This window comes from Hemiscyllium ocellatum, chromosome 43 (genome assembly GCF_020745735.1).
Source record: "Hemiscyllium ocellatum isolate sHemOce1 chromosome 43, sHemOce1.pat.X.cur, whole genome shotgun sequence".
Lineage (NCBI taxonomy): Eukaryota > Metazoa > Chordata > Chondrichthyes > Orectolobiformes > Hemiscylliidae > Hemiscyllium > Hemiscyllium ocellatum.
The window spans coordinates 5,916,949-5,936,024 of NC_083443.1; the positions used below are offsets into that span (position 1 = coordinate 5,916,949).

The 19,076-nt window shown below is 42.4% G+C and overlaps 2 protein-coding genes across 3 annotated transcripts in view; one reads left to right on the plus strand and one right to left on the minus strand.

The window, feature by feature from the left end:
* Positions 1-19,076, minus strand: part of LOC132835106 (nuclear factor NF-kappa-B p100 subunit-like) — a 64,617-nt gene that overhangs the window by 7,738 nt on the left and 37,803 nt on the right. For both annotated transcript variants that reach the window (XM_060854422.1, XM_060854423.1), the window contains exons 10-20: positions 14,155-14,240; positions 12,593-12,731; positions 11,160-11,276; positions 10,741-10,947; positions 7,806-7,947; positions 5,316-5,430; positions 4,091-4,301; positions 3,234-3,403; positions 1,712-1,814; positions 1,104-1,219; positions 292-364 (exon numbers count right to left, since the gene is read on the minus strand). In XM_060854422.1, coding sequence (XP_060710405.1) covers positions 292-364; positions 1,104-1,219; positions 1,712-1,814; positions 3,234-3,403; positions 4,091-4,301; positions 5,316-5,430; positions 7,806-7,947; positions 10,741-10,947; positions 11,160-11,276; positions 12,593-12,731; positions 14,155-14,240 — 1,479 coding nt within the window. The remainder of the gene's footprint in view (positions 1-291; positions 365-1,103; positions 1,220-1,711; positions 1,815-3,233; positions 3,404-4,090; positions 4,302-5,315; positions 5,431-7,805; positions 7,948-10,740; positions 10,948-11,159; positions 11,277-12,592; positions 12,732-14,154; positions 14,241-19,076) is intronic.
* LOC132835107 (leucine-rich repeat-containing protein 20-like) overlaps positions 6,083-19,076 on the plus strand; it is a 93,967-nt gene continuing 80,973 nt past the window's right edge. Inside the window, exon 1 of the mRNA XM_060854427.1 lies at positions 6,083-6,103. The gene's annotated coding sequence lies outside the window, so the exon portion shown is untranslated. The remainder of the gene's footprint in view (positions 6,104-19,076) is intronic.

The window sequence follows — 19,076 nt, forward strand, 5'->3', positions numbered from 1 at the left end:
AATTACTTTGCCTACATAGTCTGACAAAGAGAAGCATATTGGTCATAGCATTCCTGAACTGAGATCAGGGACACGAATCAAGTATTGAGTTATTAGCTCAGATCAGGAACAGTCTCAATCTTCTACCTTTTGCCTAAGATTAGATGTGGAATGGAGACACTTACTAAAGAGTAAAAGAAAAGCTGTGAGCAGCTGTGCATATGACTTGCTCTGCAGCAGAGTGGCTGGAGAGGTTAGTCACTGAGCACATGGTGACCAGGGGTAAGATTGAGAGGCAGGGTGAGCAATTACCTTGTTGACGTTCAGGTAACTGTCGATTCCCTTCCTTCCATTTCGAAGTTTCTCCCAGTAAAATATCACGAACCTGTACAGAGTCAGAGAGATAATCAGTTTCCGCAACACAGTAAAAGGTCCATTCTATTTGAATCAAAACCAAGACCTTAGTGCTCAAACGTTATGAAGATTGCAACGTTTGCCGTTTCATGTGTCAGCCATCTTTGAGTTCAATTACCAAGCTACCTTTTGACCAATCATTGCCAGCCCTTAATTCTCGGTTTCCCAATGGTACTAGGCTGCCTGACACCTAATCAACATGTTCCTCTGTTACATTTCTGCTCATGAAAATAGAGGCAGAATGTAATACAGGAATATATTGGTTAAGTAACAAAGATAAATGAGTAGTCAAAACTGTGGCACATGGGGTCTAATGTGGAGATGTAGTGTCATCCATTTTAGACTGAAGACAGAATTATGGAGGAACTGAGCTACTTGGGAACCTGTTTACAGAAAATGGGAAATACCTGTAGCCCAGGTATATAAAAAAAATCAAAAATGTTAATGGGATGATCCTTTTACCTCAACAAGGCGGAGATACAACAGGGCGGAAGGTGCAGAGAGATTTGACTAAACCTGATGTGGAGTCTTGCATTCAGTTATGGGCACCATTCTAGAGGAAGGAACTTAGAGGGGGCACAGAATGGATCAATACTAACACTAGAAGGACGATATTGGATCGATAGAGATTGCATTGTTGAAAATTAGGCTAGCAATCTAATTGAGCTGCTGTTTGGACGGTCTGATCCCTCTTCAAGTTGTTCACATACCTTCTCGCAGGCAGTGATGTCGAGAGGCGTGTGCCCATGGCAGATCTCCTGATCCGATTCATCCTCTTCCTCTGAATTTATTTTGGGTTCATAGTTTTCTGCGTATTTATCAGCTCCTGGAGTTGGTGGTGGGAGAGATGAAGATTAAAGTCAGACAAATCGCTCACTAATATATCCTAAGTGCCCACAATTGGTAAGCTGTCCCTGAGGTGGGGGGGTTGGATAGAGGGTTTGGGAATTTAATCAGACAGAGGAGAGGAGCAGAGATTGGGAGAGGTTGAGACTGGGTCGGGAGGTGGGGTGGAGGGGAGGAAGCTTTGTGTTGGATCATACTTGTGTGCAAGGTCAAAGGCCCCCAACAGTAAGGATATTGGCATCATTCCCCCGAACAGGATTTTATGTACGACTGAGGCTCAAATGAAAGATACAGTCTCAGCAAGGTAGAAATCGAATGACAATTAAACTATCCTTTCCTGAGTTTTCTGAAACTACAACATTCAGACACGCAGAGAATCTCATATGGTGACTAATCTATGCTGCGGCTCAGAGGAAGATTTGGCTCCATCAAGTGTCGAGAACAGGAGTGAACAGATGTCCTTGTGACAAACCTGCAGTCAGTAGCATGGCTGTGAGGGCTGGGAGACCGTATCCTGCAGCCAAGTGAAGAGCAGTGTTCCCCTCAAATGTAGGCCGGTCCACCTCCACTTCAGCCTAGGACAAACAGCAACAAATCGTTATTAGAATTGTCTACCTGGCACTAGGATTTGCAAGTTGCAAACAGATCAGCAGTTGGTCCTTTCAGCAGCACAGTCAAACCAAGTGTCTTCACTCTCTTAATTTGAAAGGTTCTTTCTGACTCAGACTGGGAGCTCCATTCCTCAGGGAACTGGTTCCAATTGCTGTTTCCAGCTGCTCCCAAACATACTGTCTTAAATGCAAAACCTAATCCAGCCCCAAGAGTACTGAGGGTCAGGGAGAGGGACAATGAACAAGTGCAAATAAAAACCAGAAGAATTGTGGATGCTATTAATCAGAAACAAAAATAGAATTTGCTGGAAAAGCTCAGTAGGTGTGGCAGCATCTGTGGAAAGAAATCAGAGTTAATGTACCTTTAATTTCTCTCCGTTTAATGAACAAGAGCATGTCAGTGGGTGCAGTGAGAGAAAGCAAGAGAGTGTACAAGAAAAGAAAGGTCGCATACAGTTATAGAGACCTCTAGCCATGCCGCCCATAAACAAATGCCTAACTATTCTAATCCTTTATTCTGGAATTTGGCTTGTGCACATCTAAATACCTCTTATACGTGCATAAGAGAAAGCATGTGTTCGGGAATGAAAAAATGAGTGTGAGAGAAAGAATGTGTAAGCGAGAGAGTGACAAAATAACAATAGAAAGAACAAATAGAAAATCAAGGGGAAATGAGAATGGGACACAGACAAAGAGAGAAGGAAGGATTGATAATAATCAGAAAACAATAAGATAAAGCAGCACACAGAGTAATTTGTGATGGACTTATGGTGTCAAAAACTGAAATAAAGATGCATAAAAAGCTGTGAGAACTTTGTTGGGGACTAACCTTAGTGAGGGATATATGAAGGAAGCTGGTAGAGCAACAGCATTGGCGGTGGGGGCTAGGGGGGTTTCTGACTTACAAAATATGGATGTTAAACTTTAACCATTTCATAAGCAGTTGAAGTGACAAGATCCCTACCTCTATAAACACCGAGACATGCAGAATATTGTAGCTCATTCATTGGATTTCTGGTATAATCGCCCCATTATTCATTAAGCTCTCTTTAAGGATTCCAGCTGGCTAGCGACCAATATTGCACGCTGGTATACACCTGGAAAACTTCACCTGGGGAGCCCCTGGAGCGCACACTGTGTCCTTGGTGATTATAACATGTAGGAGCAGAGTCCATTGAGTCTGCTCTGTCATTTAATGGGATCATGACCGATAATCCTCAACTCCACTCTCCTGCCTTCTCCCTTACTGACTGAAAAAGCCAGAACAGGCTGCATTGGCATCCTGCCGAGCAAATGCGGGGGTAATAAGGATGAGATGGGGTGAGTGCCCTGTGTCCAACTGCAGAGACACTGTTACTATAGTAGCTGTCCAAAGTGACCTACTTCCAACAAGAGATGCGCAGCCAGATTCAGACTCTTGACCTCCACAGCCAAGTGCAAGGGCGTTCGGCCACTCTTCTGTTCAGCCACATCTTTATCGGCCCCTTTGTCCAGCAGAACTTGCACCAAATTTTTATTCATGGCTTTCACTGCCAGATGTACTGGGTACAACCCTGGAGAAAGAAACAGATCAGGCACAGTCAGTTAAAAATGGACACTCTATGATTGGCTAAGAAAGATATTATGGGAGTAAGTGAGGACTGCAGATCCTGGAGATCAGAGCTGAAAATGTGTTGCTGGAAAAGCGCAGCAGGTCAGGCAGCATCTCAGGAGCAGGAGAATCGATGTTTCGGGCATGAGAAGGGCTCATGCCCGAAACGTCAATTCTCCTGCTCCTTGGATGCTGCCTGACCTGCTGCGCTTTTCCAGCAACACATTTTCAGCTAAGAAAGATATTATGTTACACATTGGCTGTGATTCTACTTCACAAAATAGGTGGATGTCTTGGGTTATTTTTGATCTCCTTTATATCCTGTGGTATCAAACCATGCTGGGCATAGCTACTGAAAGACCAGAAGAACCCTGGGGATGCGGACACAGTAACACACAGGCACAGGTACTCTTCACTCTCACAGCTGCACACAGGATTGTATGTGAAGATCAGAAGCAGGAATCCCAACCTTTCTGGAATACATGGAAAACTGGGAAAATTGCAATGGTCCCAGCATTGGAGGGAAAATCAGTTAACTCCACCAACGCTAGGGGTCAAACCTTGGCTTGTGCATTTTGGCAGCTTGCATCAGACCGGGTGGTGGACATTTTAACAATGTGTTGATGAACATCTTTCATGCAGGACGTACCATTACAGTCTGGCATTTTCATCAGCTTGCCGAGGGCCTGAGGCTTGACATGTTCCAGCAATAATTCCACCATTTTCTCATCTTTTCTGTGGAGAGCAAGGTGGAGGATAGAGTTTCCATGACGATCCAAAATGGTGGCATTAGCCCCGGCAGTGAGTAGAAGCTCAACAATCCTGTGTTGCTGGGTGATTACTCCAAGGTGCAAAGGAGTCTAGGATAGAGAAAACAAAACAATCACAAAATGTTTTAGGCTTACAGCATAGTGACCAAACTGCTGACCCTATTCAGTCTCCGTCCTGGTTGCGTTTGATGGGGTACACTGCGTGAGGTTTATTCTCTATTTAACCCCATGCTATCCCGTTCCTGGGAGTGCTTGATGAGGTACAGTGCAGTCTAAATTTTACTCTGTATCTAACCCTATGCTGACCCTGTCCTAGGAGTGTTTCATGAGGACAAGTGTGGAGAGAGCTTCATTCTATAACATAACATGCTGTACCTGTTCAGGGATGGTTTGATGGGGATAGTGTTGAGGGACCTTTACTCTGCAGCTTTTCTTGTGCTGTACATGTCCTGGGAGCATTCGATGGGAATAGAGAGAGCTTTACTCTATATCTAACTCCATGCTGTACCTGTCTTGGAGTGTTTGATTTGCTGTGCTAACTTCATGCTATCCCTGAACTGGGAGTGTTTCTTGGGGGCTTCACTCCATAATATAATCCTATGCCATACCTGTCCTGGAGGGTCTGATGGAAGCAGTATTGAGGAAGCATCATTGTATATGTAATCCCTGTGGCCTTGCTTGCTATATATGTTTATGCTATCTTTGCCATATTTGAATGTGACACCTTCAGCGATGTGGACTTAGGAACTGGAAATACAAGAGCCATACTTCTGTGTACAGCAACTTGATGGTTAACTAATTGAGGTGAAATGTAGTAAGATGCCAGTTGACATTAAAAAGACTGGAAGGATAGGCATGTAAACATAAAATCAGCTTTAATCTAAGTAGATGTCAGTTGCAAAGGAAAGCAATTCCAAAACCAGATATGACACTTGAGCCACAAAAGCGACCAAATGACCAAAGCTTTAGTAATAGAGGTTTAAAGAGACCATTGGGAATATTCTTGTACAGAGACTGATCTGATGTAGATCACTGGGAATGCTGATGTGCAGAGACCGACCTGACATAGATCATTGGGAATGCCGATGACATTCAAACACTGACCTGACGTAGATCATTAGGAATGTTGATGATGTTCTGCCCTGGAATACTGACGATAACCTGGAGCAGCTGCTGAACCACCAGAGGCTGTTGATGGATGATGGCTAAATGTAATGAGCTGTCGAGAGAGGAGACCCCATTAATAGCGCAGCCCAGCACTGTCTGCTAATACAATCGGGAACAGAGTGCCAGCCTCAGATGGCACTGAGACATTACCTTGACCTGATTTGGGGGAGGGGTACAAATTGAATTGGCTCCTCCCTCTGTGATCACCTTTCCTCAGTGGGTATAATATATCACCTCCAAATCCCAGCCTCCACAATGTGGAATTGATATTTACTTCCCAGTCAGTTCTTGGACAAGTCCACAAACGCGGCAAAGATGGGCACAAGATGCCAAAGTCAACTAGGATAATTCGGAACTGGGATAGCACTAACCCTGCTGCTCTCCAAAACTCTTTCTTTCCTATTTATTTTCCCAAATCTTTCTCAATTCTTTTCACATTCAATGCTGTTGTTGAGAGCTTTGGACTTTATAAGATGATATGTTTTAGATAGTCTCCTTTAATCTGCGGTAAAATGGAGTTGCTTGGAGAAGGGGGTGGGACATCTGTGCTATTTGTGTAACCTGATAACGAGTCTGCCTGGAGACCAACCCACATGATCTACTCATTATGGAGACAAGAAACATAAATCAAACCTACTCAAAGTCAGCTGCAAGTTCGAAAACTAGGAGACAAAGGAGAAAGGACCTGGTCTTACTGCCAACAGACTCTCAAAATCAATCAGATGGTAAGATTTTGGGGAGGAGGCCTAAGCAGGTGCTCCTTTGCCAGCCTGATGATGCTGTCACTTGAAAAAGATTGCTTTGTCTTGGGTTTTTTTGAAGAGAAGTTGAAAAGGTAGAGGTGCCAAAGTGCCTATGGGAGACGGCCTAAATCAACAGAACAGATCTTTATGTTTTTTGTTAAAAAAACAGCTGAAATGATGGAAGGGGCGTGGCCAGCTTTCACAAAGCAAGCTTTCTAGTTTTTTCTAGTTGTAGCATTCAGAAGAGTTGGGAGCTTCAGTAAAATGATTCCTAGCTGCTACATTCACTGAAATCTCTCTTGATGTTATTCCCTCCTAGATTGGAAAACTGCATATAAGAATCTGTGTCTGAAGTTACCCTTTTCCCAAGGGGAGTACTTATGGAATGAATCTATTAATGAGTACTGTATCTATTTTTCAGTTAAGGTTTTTGTTATTAGTTGTTATTCTAAATTCCTCTTTCTTTTGTTTGTATTTTAACTATCATGTTTAAGTAAATTGTGTTTTACTTAAGGTCAATTGGTTTGAAAAGTCACATCACACCTGGAATATTAGGGCGTAGGTCACCTTCTTTGATGGGGGTCTGGTCTGGTCCACAACAGCCAGTCAAAAGAAAGGGAGTACTTAAGGAAAGTTATGCTGGAATTGGAGGCAGTCCAGAGAAGATTCACTCAGCTGCTCCTGGGTATGGAGGGATATTCTTATAACAAGAGGTGGAGTGGGTTGAGCCAGTACTCGTTGCAGTTTGGTGGAAGAACTGATGACCTAATTGAAATACACTTAGGGGACTTGGAGTAGATGTGGAGAGGTTGTAGGAAGGTTGGGACCAGAGGGTATAATCTCAAAATAAGGGGTTTCCATTTTAGACAGAGATGAGGAGATATTTCTTCGGTCTGTGGGTAGTGAATTTGTGGAATACTTTAAACCAGAGGGCTGTCAAGGCTGGATCATTAAGTACATTCACGTTTGAGATAGACAGATTTTTAAGATGAGAATCAAAGGTGATGGGGAAAAGCCAGGAAAGTGGAGTTGAAGATTATTGAGGACATTGAATGGCTCAGCAAGCTCGATGGGACTAATGGTCTGCATCTGCTCTTATGTATTTTATTGTCTTATGGACTACTTTTGGGTTCATCCAAGCAAGGACTGATGAGGGTTTTCTGAAACCTTGCTTGAAGAAGAGTTAAGAATTGAGGAATCTTAAGAGTGTACCTTGTTACTGGGAATCCATTTGTATTCAAAAGACTGAATGAAGAGGACAGCTTTTAAAAGGACACTGGAAATTTCACCCTAGTGCAGCAAGGAGAAGCTCAGGAATTTCATACACAAGACTGAGAGTGACTCCTGCTGAGAGTGTGGAGTAAGTATCAGTATAGTTTGGGGTTTTCAGTGATGTTAAGAAGTGAATGCTGACAATAGCTTTAGCTGTAATGTAGTAATTACATGCAAACTAATGTTTGGTCAATGTTGATTTTAATTTGTTTATGGTTGTAAAAGTCTTGAGATGCGAAATCTCATTACGTAACTATGCACGGCACTGGGAAGTTCATATTTTTCTTCAGTCTTTAATGGAATCATATACATCACTGTAATCATACCACCGGATAGATCCATCATCAAAAACATATCACCAAGGAGACATGACCATAAACACATTGTTTCAGGAAAAAATACAATTACTTACGTGTCTCCATTTTCATCCTGAATAGCTGTCAGGTGTCTCTGGACAGCTAATAGCATGCGGACGTCCCCAGTGATGGCATAGTCCAACAAAGCTTGGGCTGTACGCTCTGTAATCTGTAGAGCTCTCAAGTGAAGAAATTGCTCTGTAGATAGAGGGAAAAATGAGTGACCAGCATTTCCCACTAAACAGGCTCCACATTCTAACATGGGAGAGCCGTGCAAGTCCTTGAGCCCGTTCCGTCATTCAGTGAGGTCATAGCTTAATTATATACACCTGAACATGCCCCTTAGTACTTTCGCTAATTTGGCTTATTTCTCTCAGTAGCTTTGGCTAATTTGCTCCATATTCCATGATACCTTCAGCTAACACTAATTTGCAAAATTCTTTTACAATTAACAAATTTACAGGTAAGAGTCCCAAATTTCTATCATCCCTAATGCTTAAAAGTATTTCCTAATTTCACTATTGAAATGTCTGGCTGTAATCTTTAGACTATGACCTCACATCCTTGATGCCCCAAAAGCAGAAAGAGTATACTGTGTCAATTCTCCCTCATATGACCCCATAAACTAGTTTATGGAAATCTCTTCTTGTCATTTAACCTTTGGTTTCATGTTTTATTGTAGTAAATCTTCACTCCACTCCCTCCAAAGCCAATACTTCGTTCTCACTGGTGCCCTGCTCTAAGCAGGATTTTATATAAGTCAAGCATCAAATTTCTCCTCCTCTATATAAAGACCAACATTCCCCTAACCTTTTGAATCATTTTCTGGACATGTTCATGATAATTTAATTATTTATTTACCGGGATTTCCTCCACCCCCACTAATCCACCCCCATTCCCAAAAGTGCATCGTTCAAGTCCAAACTGGATGATGTCACACTTGCCTACTTTGAATTATATTAAGTCAAAGTTTTGCTCCTTCTCAGTCTGTCAATATGTCTTGGTAATTTTAATGTTTCAATCCACTCTGTGTACAATATCACTTACCTCTAAGTAAACTTTGATTCAACATGATTTTCTACACAATCACATTGTTAAATACAGTGAATAGTTTGGTAGTATAAACACAAGATCATAAGTTCAGTGCAGGACACCACTGTGCCCATTACCCAGCTCTGGATCTCCCAATACTCAGCCCATTTCCTAACAGGCCAATCATTTGTCTTCAATCCTACAAGCTTCCACCTTTGCCAACAATCTCTGATGAGGCATTTTTGTAAATGAGTTCTGGAAGTTCATATAAATGACACAGACAGACACACCAATAACATGCAGAGATATCCCTGGTCTACAATTTTAGTCACCTCTTGAATACATTCAATACATTTCAGCAAGAATGGCCTATCCTCCACAAACCTAGGTCAAGTTTCTTTGATCAGCTTTAAAAAGGAGTTCCGTTGTTCTACACGCAATTTCTCAACAATTATTGTTAGACTCTCTGGTCTGCAATCTTCTGGTTTCCTGTCACACCTTGCTGAAGAGTAGAGTGGCTGGCAATTTTCCAATTTAAAGGACTGGTTTCTGATTCAAGTTAGAGCGGAGAATGAGTCACAGTTATGAGTCTAGAATGGGAATTTGGGAATAATACAGGTAGCAGTATCTTTTTTGGCTGTACAGACTCAATGGGCCAAAGGGCTACTTCTGTACTATATGATTTTATCAACTTTAGCATAAATTTAAGCTAATACTTCTCAATTGGACAAGACAATTTCTGATACAAGTTCATTTCAACAAGGAGAAGCCAAGGCTTGAGCTCCTTGGAAACAGAGAAAATGGTGAAACGAAAGTATGATACACATCAGGTAAATTATTTAAGCAAGAGCCAGACCAAATATAATAAGAGATGCAATTGATTGAACAATGAGATTGGCAAAAGGGGATAAATTGACAGGTAATATAAAAATGAACACAAAATTCTTTGCGCAGTCTGTAAAAACTGTGTGCACTGTAACAGGCAGGATGCGGCCTCTTGTATGGCCATGCAAACTCACTGCTGCTCATGATGAAGGCAGCTGCTACATCTACAGGGATCTACACGACCTGCTAGTTCCAGTATAGTACATGGTCAGTACTGAAGGAGTGCCATACCATTAGAGGGTCCCTTCCGAGGGAGCATTGCACTTGCAGAGGGTCAGTGCTGAGGGAGCATTGTGCTAGCAGAGGGTCAGTGCTGAGGGAGCATTGCGCTAGCAGAGGGTCAGTGCTGAGGGAGCATTGCGCTGGCAGAGGGTCAGTGTTGAGGGAGCATTGCGCTGGCAGAGGGTCAGTGCTGAGGGAGCATTGCGCTGGCAGAGGGTCAGTGCTGAGGGAGCGCCATAACTTCGGAGGGTCAGTACTGAGAAGGTGCCACATTGTCGGAAAGTCAGTGCTGAGGGAGCGCTGCACTGTCAGAGCTCACTGTTGAGGGAGTGCTGCGTTATCAAAAGGTTGCTTGTCTTAGTTTGAAGACCATCACTTAAGACTTTATTTTGATGTACTATTCTGTATAAACTTTTATACTTTTGCAGCACAATGCAGAATTCGATGTCGCTTATTAATGGTTGAATCCACCTGAGGTGCTACATTAATGTATACCCGAACCCTCCCAATTCATTTCCTCCTCAATCAGTCCCTCCCCACTTCACAGCCTCATTAGGATCTTTACTTCTTTTCTGTGCACCAGCTCCTCTGCCTCAACACACACCCCACCTTCAAACCCGGTCACCACTCCCACAAACTCAAATTCATCGACATGGGGTAGAGAACCGACCTCATGTGACTCACCTTCCCATCACCAACTACTAGGGAAACCCTGACAATTCTCACACTCATGAAGCAGCTGTGCCTTCCCCTAATTCAATGCCTCTTCTCCAGGATCCCTTGCAGAGTCCTGTCAATGTCTTTCTGATAGTTCTGGTACACTGCATCCTCTGAATGTACCATCTCACCTACCTGAACGAGTGAGGAACTGGTGGGCCTCCCCTGAAGAGGTGTCTGCATTCTGGGCTGTGTGTTGTGATGAGGTGGCGTGCTGGAGGCTCTGCCCAGTGGTTAGTTCCATACACCCCTGTGGTCCCCCGGAGTGCTGCATTCCCTGTTGGAATGTGCAGTGTGGGTTCCCAAAACTGTTCATGAAGCCAATAGAGTTGAAATTATAACCTGTAAAGAGAGCAGCAGAGGTCGTGAGTGTACTCATGGAGCTCACCATTCAGTCAACTGGCCAGCTGCTCCACACAAGATAACATCATCTCCCCCTCGTTCATTCAGCCTCCACTCCCTTCCCCTGTCCCCATCCTCCTCCGTAGTTTTCCAGCCACTGGTCTCCATCTCCTGATAAAGGGATTCAAACAAGATTAAAATTCAGCCCTCACCTCCTCCCCCTCCTCTTCCACCAAATCCTGCAGCTCCCCCTGATGAGCCTGCTCCGCCAAAATGATCCGAGAAGTGAGGGAGTCTCTTCTGCCTTTTCCGATGGACTTCTTCTTTGTCTGTTGGAAGGAAAATAAAAGAGTGATGCAAATGGCTGCCCATTAAATCAGCATTTGCACAAACACAATCCGCCCCTTCTCCCATTAATATCTAACTGGAGGGAGATTAAGCAAAACAAAAAGTATTTTTGAAAAAAACTTAGTGGATCAATCAGTATTGCAGCTCTGTGAGCTTTCTCTCCAATGTTGGACACACTGGTCATAACAAAGATGCCTTCCCCTTGTGGTTGAGTCTGTAACCAGAGGACATAATCTCAGAATAAGAAATTGCACATTTAAATCAGAGATAAGGAAGAATCTCTTCACTCAGTGTAGTGAATCTCATAGGGCAGTCAGGGCTGGGTCATATAGTATGTCCTCGGTTGAGATAATTGATTCCTTTCCTGACTGAAAATCTAAGGTAAAGGCAGAAAATTGGAGTTGAGGATTACCATATCAACCATGATCTCATTGAAAGGCAAAGTAGATTTGATGGGCCAAATGGCCTACTACCGCTAATCTGTCATACGGTTTTATGGCAAGAAGGGGTGAGGCCACACAGGACAAGGAGAAAGGCTGCAATGATTTCCACAGATTCACTACACTGAGTGAAGAAATTCCTCAAATATGCAATTCCTTATTCGGAGAGCATGTCCTCTGGTCATACTCTCCCACAGGGAGAAATAATCTTTGTGGATAATTGGCTGGGCTGTCTTGAGGGGTCATGGTTACACTTTGGGTTGAGATCAGCTCATCACTTAGGCCTGGAATTTCCAGCTCACTCTGAACCTGCCTACTGTCACTCCCTACTCAAAACAAGGAGCAAGATTGCCAAACTCAATATGCACTTCATAACCAGTGTGACTGGACAGAGAGCTCATAGGGCTGCAGTACTGATTTGATATACAAAGTTTTTCAAAACAAAATTTGCTTTTCTTTTAGTCCTGCAGGGGTGTAAATTGAGTACAAAGTTCTGAACAAAGGCCTGAAGATTGGAAAGTGATCCTGAGGATTCTTACCTCTTCTCCCCTGAGGGAAACAACTACCATCGAGACTCTGGCAAACACTAACACGGGTCAAGTAAAAACTGGGTCGTTTTCTATCTGTAGGAGGTCGCTGTGTGATAATCATCTGTCAGTTTAGTTGCAATTCGCAAAATAGCTCAATCACATTGAGATGTCCTGAGGTTGCAATAAAGCTATTTTTAAAATATGCTTCCCGTTTTCTTTCAAAGTCTCAGGTTTTATTTGTTGACCTCTCAAACAGCAATTGGAAGTTTCTCTGCCAGTGAGAGTATATCTGGGCCCCCCAGCTCCAGACCAGGACTACAGCCTTACCTTCCACTCGAGGGCAATACGTAAATGCCTTGGCCTCACTGGTTTCTCCATCTTTCTTCCTCTTCAGTTGGACAAAAACGGTGATTGGTTTCTCAATATCAATATTCCAGTATCGTGGCGTCCGGAAAACAATGGCAAACTGAGCAATAAACAAAACACATAAAGAAATCACATTTCCAGATATTTGCACAGCTACCAAACAGTAACTTATAAATGGGCAATATCTGGTGAACATTAGACAGACTGGAATCCTGCTCATTAAACTGCAATAGCTCAAAAAAACCAAATCTTGTCCCCATGAGAGGGAAGAGCTTCAAAACTCAACTGGAAATTCCAAGCACATCAATCAGGCTAATGCTCCAGTGAAGTACTGAAAGAGTGCCACACTGTCAGAGGGTCAGAGCTGAGGGAGCGCCACAATGACAGAGGGTCAGAACTGAGGGAGCACTGCAATGACAGAGCGTCACTGTTGAGGGAGTGCTGCATTGTTAGTGTCACTGTTGACGGAGTGCTGCATTGTCAGAGTTGAGGGAGTGCCGCACAGTCAGCGGATGAACACTGAGGGGCTGCTGCACTGTTGGAGGGTCAGTACTAAGGGAAAGCCACATTTTCGGAGGTGCCTCTTTCAGATGAGGCGTTAGACAGACAGAAAACAAAAGAAAAAAAAAAGAGTCCTTTAAGGCAAATTAGCTAAGAGGAAGGAGACAGTGGGTGAGGATAATGGCGAGTGACTGTCTTTAGCATGAGATGAGTACTGGTGTCCAGCAAGGAATGACCTCTCAACTATTTATTTATTAATAACTGAAAAAAAAGACACATTTCCAAATCTACTAGTGACTCAATAAAAGGCAGCATTGTAAGCAATGCAGACAAAAGTCTAAAATTACCAGGAGATACGGATTGATCAATAAAAAAAAAGTGGACTATTTATTTCAGTGTAGGTAAATGTGAGGTCATTCACTTTGGAACTTTGCAAATGATGAGAGTACAGATTCAGAGACACCAAAGGCTCCAGGCATAGAGATCATTACAATGTCAACAAACAGATAGAGAACATGTGAAAAAATACAAGGTTTTTTTATCTCAAGGATGAGAATAACGGCATGCTTCAGCAGCTGGAGATTATCTGTGTATCTGGTCCTTCAGGTACTGGTCTTGGAGAGGGAGCAATGTAGCTTCACCAGATGAGGAAAGCATAAAACAATATCTGTTGTGCCTGGAAGTTAGAAGGTGAAACACTGATTTGATTGAAGTTTCAAAGGGGTTCAGATATTGGTCACAGAAACTAAGTATTTCAACCTGCTGGGGTTGCTAGGAATAGTGAGGCAGAGTTTACAAATTAGTGCTCAGATGTTAAACCTGGATGTCTGTCTGTCTATCTCTCTCTCTCTCCCCTTCTTCATACTTTTCACTATTCAGAATACAGTCCCAGAAGATAAAGCCCAGCAACAGACAGCAAGGCAGAGTATAGCAGCGAGAGAACATGCACAAAACCAGGTACCCTGTGGTCAAAATGTTCATGATCAGGAGAGCATTTCAATGAACTGCAGGGATTTATTTACCTGTCTGTGAACATCTGTAGGTCCAAAATCTCCGTAGGCCTCCCATCCATTATCATCGTCCTCATAGAAGCGTACCTGGATGTCATCTGAAAAGCAAAGTATTTTGGTATTGGATTTTCTGATAGGTAGCTGCAACACTGAGGGAGGAGGAGGAGGAAGGGTATTGGGCATCCCTATATTACCCAGTGGACAGTGCAGTACTCAGAATGGATTCCAATTCTTTTACTCACAATAGCAGAGAGAATATAGGAACTAGGAGCTGGAGTAGGCCATTCAGCCCTCGAGCCTGACCTGTCTTTTAATACAATCAGGGCTGATCCCATCTTGGCCTCAAATCCAATCTTTCCTACCCACTCTCCATAACCTTTCAGCTCGTTACTAATTAAAAATGTGCTGATCTCCTCCTTAAATTTATGCAATGTCCCAGCATCCACCAATTCTGGGGAAGTGAATTCCACAGATGCACAACCCTTTGAGAGAAGTAATTCTTTCTCATTCCGGTTTTAAATATCTGACTCCATTAGTTGGAAACTACCTCCTCAGGTGGTGTCATGATGGGCTACTGAGCATTAGGGCATCAAAGCCATAGTTGGCAGCCATTTGAAAAATGGGCTGCTAAGAGAGACAGTCAGTACCTATCAAATACAAAGCACATCAGGGGAACTACATAGAGTTCTTCAGTCTGAGTAACTGAGATGTCGACTGGAGGACATTGGGTGGATGTCCCCTGTATGGATTTTCACAAGGATTTTGGTCACATTCTAGAATCTGCAGCTAAACCCAAGGCCCAGAGGATTGGGAACAAACCAGTTGAGATAGACCTTTTCGGACTGATAAGAAGTAGTGACTGCTTCCAGTAACTCTCCACTCTCAGGAACAACCTCTATGTGCATCAGCGAGAGAGAAATGGAAATCGAGGGGAAGTTTAACCAAACTCTCGGGTAGTAACAAGCGGTGGTTTGTGGGAACTATGAGGAAACAGGCAAACAATTCTAGAAACCTACTACTGTGTCTACTCCCACGAAACTCAGGCAGCACATTCTCGATCATAATAACTTTAACACAAAAAACGTTTCCTCCTGTTTTAACTCACTAAATCATTGTCTCACTTCTTCCAACTGAGACAGTTTCCCTTTATTCACTACATTACAACCATCCATGATTTCAATACTTTCTTAAATCACCTTTTGTGCTTAAGAGCTGAAATTTGTTCAGCCATGATCCTGCCAACAGCCTCTGGCTTTAGAACCTTACCTTGTTTCAGTGAGACCACCTCTCATTCTTCTAAATACCAATAAGTATAGGTCCAACTTGTGCAACCTTTCTTCATAAAACTAACCTTTCATTCCAAGAATCCACAGAGTGAACTTTCTCTAAGCTGCAATTTTATTCTTTTTTAAAACTGTATACAGTACTCCAGAGTTCTGAAAGGGTCATTGGACTCAAAGCGTTGACTCTGTTTCTCTCTCCCCAGAGCTGCTCACTTTCTCCAGTTATTCCTGCTTTTGCTCCAGATGTGGTTTCATCAACATTCTCTCCAAACTCCACCCAGCCACTGGGAAACCGCATGCACGTCGATTGCTGTGCTTCCACTTCTGGAAGCTTCCACCACACATTAACCTTGGATCCACACAGCAGGAAAAGAAAATGAGAGAGCGCGTTGGGTCTTCCCAATGTCCTGTACAGTTGCACAGACTTCCCTACTTTTATATTCCATTCCCTTTGGAAAAAAGCTGAAAATGTGTTGCTGGAAAAGCGCAGCAGGTCAGGCAGCATCCAAGGAACAGGAGATTCGACGTTTCGGGCATAAGCCTTTCTTGCCGAAACGTCGAATCTCCTGCTCCTTGGATGCTGCCTGACCTGCTGCGCTTTTCCAGCAACACATTTTCAGCTCTGATCTCCAGCATCTGCAGTCCTCACTTTCTCCTTTGGAATAAAGGCCAATGTGCCATTTGTCTTCCTAATTACTCCTTGCACTATACAGTCTGCTGAATGTTTGTGGTACATATACAAGGCACCCAGATCCACCTGTACTACAGCATTCTGCAGTTGCTCCACTTAATATTCCACTTTTCTATTCTTCCTGCTAAAATGGACAATGTTTCATTTTCCCAAATTATATGTTATGTGCCAATTGTTTGCTCATTTACTTAATCTATCTCTCTGTATATCAATTGCATCTTGTCATTCCTATCCATCTTTGTATCATCTCCAAATTTGGCTAAAATACAGTTGGAAACTGTAAAGTTATTAATTTAGATCATAAACATATGAGGCCCCAGGTTGTTCCCTGTCCCCAGTTTGCCAACCTGAAAATGATTCATTTTTATTGACTGTTTCCTATTAGTGAGCCAATCTTCTATCCATACAAATATGTTACTCCCAATACCAATGCAGTCACCTTTTATGAGGCACATCATAATTCAAATACATCTGCTTTTTTCTTATCCATCCTGCTTCTAACATTTTCAAAGAATTTTCAATAAATATGTCAAATACAATTTCCCTTTCACAAAAACATGTTGACTCTGCCTGACATATTCTGATTTTCTAAATGCTCTGCTACTATCTCCTTAATAATGAATTCTAGTATCTTCTTTTAGATTAATTGACTTGTAATCTCATAGTTTTGGGGGGTCTCCCTCCTTTCTTGAATGGAAGTGTTACATTGTTTTTTCAATCTGTGACCTTTCTAGAATCCAGGGAACTTTGAAGTTTGGAAGATGACCAGAAATGCAGCCACTTCATTTGTGGCCCTAGAATGCAGGAATGCCCAGGAACTTTAGCCTCATTAGCTTTCCTGGTCATTTTTCACTAGCGATGATGAGAACGCTCGAGGTTCCTCCCTCACATTTGTCTCTCGATTTTTTGCAATCCTTGTGTGATATTTTTGCAGTTTTTACTGCGAAGACAGATACAAAATACACATACAAACTCCCTGCCATTTTCTAATTTCCCACGATTAATTCCCCTGGCTCATCTTCTCAAGAAACTATTCTTGTCTTAGCTCCCATTTTCATTATTATATCTTTGATGAAGCGGTTATTGTTCATTTATATTTCCTGTTAGTTTTCTCTCACAAGTCAATCTCTCGCTATAATCCTTTCGGTCATCCTTTGCTGGTTTCTAAAATGTTCCGATCTTCTGACTACCACTTACATTCACAGTATTTAACATCATCATTAAATCACAGAATTGTTACAGTGCAGAGGAAGGCTATTCAGCCTATTGTGTCTGTACTGGCTCACTGAGCATTTTAACATTGGCACAACCTCCTACCATTTTCCCATAATCCTAGATACTGCTTTAATTTTAAAAATTAAATAATCCTCTCTTGAATGCTTCAGTTGAATCCATTTCCACCACATTCCCAGGCAGTACATTCTAGACCCTAACTTCTAGCTGTGTGAAAACATCTTCTGCAAAACACTTTAAAACTATGCCCCACAGTTCTTGATCCATTTACAAACACAAACAGTCTCTCCCTATTCACCCTGTTCAGACCATTCAAAATTTTGAAAACTATCTGTAGGAATTTTAACAAGGTCAGCCAGGTTGACCTCATGGAATAGGGGAATACATCACCTTATCTTTCTCCACATTGAACCTCATCTGATATCTATTTTCTCACTCCACCAATTTGTCACTGTCCTTTTGGAGTTCCATACTGTTCTCCACACAGTTTGTAATTCTTCCAAGTTTTCAGTTTATAAATCCCCCATTTGCACACTTTGAACTTGCCCACTGTACACCAAGATTCCAATCATTAATATATATCAGGATAACTAAGGGACCCAATACCACCCCTGGAGAACTCTACTATAAATGCCACTTCAGCCGAAAACAGATCAATTTACCTTTGCTCACTATTTCCTGTCACTCAGTCAATTCTGCATTCATGTTGTCACTGGACCTTTATTCCATGATCTATGACTTTCCTCAAGTCTATTGTGTGGAAGTTTATCAAAATTGCTTTTGGAAGTCCACCCACACTGCATCAACAACATTACCCTCATCAACCTCGCTGTTACCTCTTCAAAAAACTACATCAAGTTAATGAGACATAATTTTCCCTTGAAAAATCCATGCTGACTGTTCCAAATTAATCCATCTTTTTCAATGTGCCTATTAATTGTTTTTAGACATTTTCCTACTAGTGAAGTTAAACTTCCCCAGTTAGCTACAGATGATGCACCCTTCAAGTACAGTCTCTCTCCTCCTCAGTTTTGTTGAGAGTTAGGAAATCTCTTCCTAAGGTTGGGCCACTGCCCCTCTGAGAGGAGATGCAAAGAGGCTGCAGAGGTGACTCTGTGAAGAGGATAGATTGAAGAAGATGGGACCCTTCTCCTTGGAGAGAAGGTGACTGATTGAGCTGTTCTAAATAATGAGCGGATTGGTGTAGAGTAGAAAGAGAAACTGTTCCCATTTGTAAAAAGGAACGTGAATGAGAAGGCATTGTTTTACGTTCAAATTCGATGAAAATCAAACAAAAAATTGCTAAAGCGGCAATGTGACGTGAGAAAGAAATGTTGTCACACAGTCAGTAGTGGGATGGGATGGAGACAGGTCAAACTCAGGCATCCAAGAGGGACATTACTTTTATTCAAGTAATGATCCAATGTGCAAGGTTCTGGGGAAAAAGCAGGAGACTGGCACTCAGTAGTGATGCTCATTTGCCCTGGGATTCAATGAGACAAGGTATTGGTGTGACTACACAGAGCACTGTGCACAGTTTGGTCACCATACACAAAGATATATTTGCCATACAGTGGGAACAATGAAGATTCACTAGATTCCCTGAAATAGGAAGTGACATCGAGTAGAATTGGCCAATTTCTCTGGAATTTGGAACACTAAGAAGTGGTTATCACTGAAATACATAAGATTTGGAGAAGGTTTGAGAGGATAGATGCTGATGCTTA